Source organism: Canis lupus, chromosome 19 (genome assembly GCF_048164855.1).
Source record: "Canis lupus baileyi chromosome 19, mCanLup2.hap1, whole genome shotgun sequence".
Taxonomy (NCBI): domain Eukaryota; kingdom Metazoa; phylum Chordata; class Mammalia; order Carnivora; family Canidae; genus Canis; species Canis lupus.
The window spans coordinates 43,271,057-43,277,357 of NC_132856.1; the positions used below are offsets into that span (position 1 = coordinate 43,271,057).

At 45.3% G+C, this 6,301-nt stretch overlaps 1 protein-coding gene across 10 annotated transcripts in view; it reads left to right on the forward strand.

Annotated features, from left to right (window-relative positions):
* KIF9 (kinesin family member 9) overlaps window positions 1-5,353 on the forward strand; it is a 55,938-nt gene extending 50,585 nt beyond the window's left edge. For all 10 annotated transcript variants that reach the window (XM_072786435.1, XM_072786441.1, XM_072786443.1 and 7 more), the window contains one exon: window positions 1,292-5,353. In XM_072786435.1, the coding sequence (XP_072642536.1) occupies window positions 1,292-1,342 (51 nt within the window). In that variant the 3' untranslated portion in view covers window positions 1,343-5,353. The remainder of the gene's footprint in view (window positions 1-1,291) is intronic.
* Window positions 5,354-6,301: the final 948 nt, after the last annotated feature.

A 6,301-nucleotide genomic window follows, 5' to 3' on the forward strand; every position in this document is an offset into this window, starting at 1 on the left:
AATAAAAAAATCTTAAAAAAAAAAAAAAAGGGAATGTATCTAATACCACTGGGCTGTACACTTAAAACACTTAAAATAGTAAGGGTTGTGGGTTTTGTTTTGTTTTGTTTTGTTTTTAAGATTTTGTTTATTTGAGAGGGAGACAAAGTGACCAAGAGTATAAGAGCAGGGGGAGGGAAAAGCCGACTCCTGCTGAGCAGGGAGCCTGACCCAACTGAGCCACCTAGGGGCTCCCTAAGATGGTAAGTTGTTTGTTTTTTGTAAGTTTTATGTAATATCTATTTTACCAGAATAAAAACACTGGAGGGAGAAAAAGAATTCCAGTTTATTTTTTATTTTTATTTTTTTAAAGATTTGTATTTATTTATTCATGAGAGATACAGCAAGAGAGAGAGGCAGAGACACAGGCAGAGGGAGAAGCAGGCTCCCTGCAAGGAGCCTGATGTGGGACTTGATCCTGGATGCCAGGATCACATCCTGGGCCAAAGGCAGATGCTCAACCACTGAGCCACCCAGGCATCCCAGGAGTTCCAGCTTAATATGGAAGCTTCAGTTTCAGTTCCCTATGCTGTGGGGGATCTGAATTCATACCCACATTTCAGATTGAATTTTGCATTCACTTGCCTACTGCCCAGTGTTTCTAGTCCGACCTGCTTTCTGAGAGCCAAGCAGTGCCTTAGAAGGGAAGAATTTATGAACCCTGAGTTGGTTTGTGGAGGGAGGGCCCTTCAGGGTACATGTGTGCCCACCCCTCTGAAGACAGAAACCTCTTTACTTTTTGTATCTAATTCTTGCCAAAAACTTTCAATTGGGCCCTTGAAACATACATGCTTCCTTTTAAACAGGCCTTCAACACCATTTTTGGGGGCCTCTGGGTGGCTCAGTCAGTTAGTTAAGCATCTACCTTTGGGCAGATCCCAGGGTCCTGGGATCAAGCCCCACATTGGGCTCTCTGCTCAGCAGGGAGTCTACTTCTCCCTCTCCCTCTGTCCTTCCCCTCACCTCATTCTCTCTCTGTCTCTAATAAATAAAATCTTAAAAAAAAAAAAAAAAACAGACATACTTGCCACACCATTTTAAAACAGTTTTACACACTTTCTTTAGGACAAAAAAATGAAAGGGGTTGGAACATTATTTCTCACAGAATTGGGGCTGGTCAGAGGGCATTCTTATCCTCAAACTGTGATGTTTGCAGGAAGAATTAATGGGGTGGATATAAGTGGCAAGACTTCTGAGTCTTAAGTCCATACCTCCTAATCAATTCCTGTTTTCTCTCCTTTTCTGTGTCTAGCACAATTACTTGAAAACCATGATGGGCTTCCAGCAGGCACACAGAAAATAAGGCTTCATCATCAGTGCCTTGAAGGACAAGACCCCCAGTAACTCCCACCTGCTTTAGTGGAGCTGCTACACCACCTGCCCAGAGTTCCAGGCCCTCTGCTCCAAGGCTGGGGCCCAGTCCGGGGAACTCACAGTGACCTGCCTCCCAACAGGAACATCCTTCACAGGATACCCTTGCTCACCTTCACAGAACACTTTGGGTTTCAACTCATTGTCTTATATGCAGAGACAGGATAAAATAACTTCCTAGTCTGGACTTTTGATGCTCACTCAAGAACTTGCTTTTTATTTCCTGTTCAGAAGGATGTCTTCCCTTTGTTCAGGTGGGGTCAGAATGGAGTCTCCCATGAGAAAGTGAGAAAGCTCAGCTACACTCCTAGAACAGCTTTGTCCCACTGGTCGGCCCCTTTCCTTCCCCAGATGGACATCCTGGGGGTGAACTGGGTCTGAGGAGCCCTGGTTCTCGCAGCTCCTTCACACTTTAGGTTCTGTTAGGGCATCCTGTGCTCCTAAGCCAGTTCACTGGAGGCCCTCCTTCCTCAGCAACCAGAAGAGGAATGAGTCTAGGTGGAAATGGCTGAAAGGCAGATTTTTTTTTTAAAGATTTATTTATTTATGTATTTATGATAGAGAAAGAGAGAGGCAGAGACACAGGAGGAGGGAGAAGCAGGCTCCATGCCGGGAGCGCGACGTGGGACTCGATCCCGGGACTCCAGGATCGTGCCCTGGGCCAAAGGCAGGCGCTAAACCACTGAGCCACCCAGGGATCCCCTGAAAGGCAGATTTTTATTTCAAAATAAGAGGCTTAAAATGAGAGCAGTCCTGCCATGAAATTAGCAGAAGAGCCCCATAGTGGGAGGCTCTCTGGCAAGGAGGCTGCAGAACATGCACTGGATAGAAGGTTGGACTGGATGACTTCAGTGATTCTGACCTTCAGCCCATCAGTGAGCAAATGGATGGGGGTTTGTGGAAAAGAGGAAGTAGAAAGGCATCTGTGGGGTCCCTGTCTTCTTCCTTTTCAGCTGCTTTCTCTTTCACTGACTGACACACAATGATTCTAAAACAGCTTTCAGAGACTCCTACCTTGCCAAGGCTTTGCAGAGCAGATTTGAAGTGCCCCAACTTCACCCCCCTGGCTGCCACACACAGGGACTGTCACTGATCAGCACTAACAATGTGCACATAGCCCTGTTGGTCAGTCCTTGTGTTTCCTGTGATTGTGGCCAAATAGACAAGCCTGCCTGAGCTCTGTCTACCCTCCCAGTTAGTGGAGACCTTAAGCAGAGAGTTCTGATTCTTTCCTTTCTTGGCTGCTCCTGCTCTTACCAAGACTTGTTTGGGGTTCCTAGGTCTTTGGGACACCTCAGGAAATAGAGCATAGCAAACAGGTTATCATCATGTTCGAGCTACAGGAAGAAACTGTGGCATTACCAATCCCCCTTCCCTTCATTCCCTGCCACAGGCTGGAATGGCATGGCCTTGCGGGACATTGCTCCACAGGATTCCTGGACAGCCAGTCTTGGGGCCTGCTGGCCAGGGCAAGCTGGGCCTCTGTCATGGCAGTTGGGCACATTTGTCTTTAGCTAATTCATTACCACAGAGGCCTCTCTGGCACAATGTGAAACAAGTAATCATCAACGTGGGCAGGGCCACAGGAATAAGCCAGGATGGTGCTTGGTAGATCACTCCACACAAACTCCTTGCAGGAGCAGATGCTTCCAACATGATAGGGAGCTAGGGAGCATCATGTCCACTCAAATGGGCCTGTTGTTCTAGAAAATAGTTCCTGCCGACCTAATCTAACCACAAAATCACCCGAGGGGACTTCCAATTCCATCATATAACAGATAAGATAACCTGAGAACACTCCTGCTACAGAAATTCTGGCTCAAGTAGAAATTCTTTTAAACGCAAAGCTAAATTTGAAGGAAAGAAAGGGAACTGCTAGGAGCTGGAGAAATGAAAACTCAGAGTGGTCAGCATGTGAACTGGATGTGGCCGCTGGCGATAGAAATGTGTGAGTGGATTGTTGCCCACGATGTAATGTCCACAAAAGCATGAGAAATAAGACTTTGGCCCATGCCCCATAGGAAGTTGGAAATGGGACCCTCTGCATAAAGCTGACACCTTGAAGGCTTCATCCTTGATGAAGAGGTAAGCTAGAAAGTTTCCCCACTTTTGGGGAAGATGTTCCCAGAGATAAGGGGGAACAGGTCCTATGAGAATTTGTAACCATGTATAGGTTTAGATTCAGATTTACAGTGTGGTCCAGGAACCACTAGGCTGAGAAATTAGCATAAAAATTAGCCCAAGGCTGAAACACCTAGTAGAATCAAATAAAAAAAATCTACACCTGCTCTTTACCAAGCCACACAGCATTCCCTAGTAAACACGAGTTCCAAAGACTAAACACACACATATGTGCATGCACATGTGTGCCCATGCACATGCAGAAACAACCTGTCATAGCGGAGGCAAAATGAGAGTGTGATCAGATAACAAATTATTGAATAAAGATTATACAACATATATGTATGTTTTAAATAAAGACAAAAGTAGGAATATGATAAAGGCTCTCCAAATAGGTCACAGATTTTTTTTTTAAAAAAGCAGAACTTTAAAATAAAAAATAAAAAGCAGAACTTTTAGAAGTGAAAAAATGTTTTAAAAGTTAAAATGGCGGACTAGAAACAGCAAAAGAGTGAGTGAGTGACCTGGATGTTGGATCTGAAGAATTTGCTTGGAATGAAACAGAGGGATGGCAAGATTAAAACTGAAAGTGTGGCTAAGAGATGTGGTAGACAGAATGAGAAGCTCCAGTATACATGAAATCACAGATGCAGAGGAGATCCCAGGATGATTACTGTCTTGGTGAGCACATCCAGTCTCCTGGCTTTAGGCATCGTTCATATACTAATTCTCAATCTTATACATCTAGCCTAGACTGCTCTCTGGAACTTCCAAACCTCTACAGCCAACAGCTAATTTGGCATCTCCATTTGAATGTCTATTAAGACGTCTACAAAGCAGCATGTTTAAAGCTAAATGCCTAATTGTCCCCCAAATATGCCCCACTCACAACCTGCCTTAGCTCAGCTCAATTGCTCAGGCTAAATACTTAGTTTTATACTAAACTCCTCTTTTCCTCTCACAGTCCCCATCAGATCTGTCAAGAAATTCAATAGACCTTATCTTCCTACTGCATTAAAAATCTGACCACTCCTCCCTACTTCTATTACCCTGACTCTGATCTAAGACACCGTCCTGTCTTGCCTGGATATTGTGGCAACTTCCTTTGTCCTCTCCTTCCTCTGCTCTTCTATAGTCCATTTCCAAAACAGCTGCCTGGTCGATCCTTTTGAAAGTTCGACCACATCACTCGTCTTTTCAAACCTGAAACGGTTCCTGTTTCTCTCAAGAGTGAATCCCATCCAATTCTTTAAAACAGCTGGAAGGTCCTACATGATCTTGCCTCCTGTGACTTTACTCTTTTCTCTCTTCTGCCCCCTTGCTCACTCTGCTCCAGCCATGTGGGCCTCCTCACTGTTCCTCAGACATATTGGCTACTTCTTCCTGAAATCTCTCAGATGTCCACATGGCTCACTCTGACTTCCTTCAAGTCTGCTTAAATGTCACCTTCTGGAGCAGATACTGTCATGCCTTGATCATAGACCTTGCACTTGCCATTCCTGCTAGTGGGTTCCTACCAAAAGCATCTGCCACATTTTACATAAAGGCTTTCTCAACGGTAGGTGCTTATTTGCTGCAAAGGGGGCCCAAATGCCAGGGAGTTAACACACTGAGGAGCAACCCTCAATGTATAAGTTGGTGGTTGAGTACCCTAACCTCCTTTCCCTTGGATGGGACATCTCTGAGGCATGTTGTCCACTGTATCCTGGGGCTTCCCCGAAAGAATACAAATGCACACATAGATAAATGGAACCAACATAAAAAAAGATGGTTGGTGTAATTAGTGAAATTATCAGTAAAATAATATCACAAAATATCTAAAGTGGTTAATGGTATAATTTTTTATTTATTTATTTATTTATGATAGGCACACAGTGAGAGAGAGAGAGAGGCAGAGACACAGGCAGAGGGAGAAGCAGGCTCCATGCACTGGGAGCCCGACGTGGGATTCAATCCTGGGTCTCCAGGATCGCGCCCTGGGCCAAAGGCAGGCGCTAAACCGCTGCGCCACCCAGGGATCCCTGATTTTTAATCATATAATAACAATATAATGATAATATTGGACCAATATAGCATCCAAGGTTTCTTTCTAAAGTTCAGAGATTCAAGATAAGACAAAGAACTGGGTAGTCCTGATCTTTAATCTGGAGGGTTCAGACACCTCCGTTACTATTTCCTCTGGCATCCTATGGAGATTCCAATCCACCTGTGGGCCACCACCCTCCCCACCCCCCCACTGCTATCAGCTAGGGCCGAAGAGTCTCCTCTGGACTTGACTCTTGATAGTGGGCTACATTTTCCTGAGGCAATACGAGGTAGTGGTAGAGCACAGGCTTTGGGCCAAGACACAGGAGTTTATTTATTTTTAAGATTTTATTTATTTATTTTTATTTTTTATTTTTTTAGATTTTATTTATGAGAGAGAGAGAGGCAGAGACAGGCAGAAGGAGAAGCAGGGGGAGAAGCAGGCTCCATGCAGGGAGCCTGACGTGGGACTCGATCCCGGGTCTCCAGGACCACGCCCTGGGCTAAAGGTGGCGCTAAACCACTGAGCCACCTGGGCTGCCCAAGACTTTTTTTATTTGAGAGAGGCAGAGACATAGGCGGAGGGAGGATCAGGCTCCCTGCTGGGTGCGTGATGTGGGACTCCATCCTAGGACCCTGGGACCACGACCAGCCAAAGGCAGACGCTCAACCACTGAGCCACCCAGATGCCCCAACACAGTTTAAATTCGGACTCCATATCTTAACTGGCGTGGGACTTTGGGCA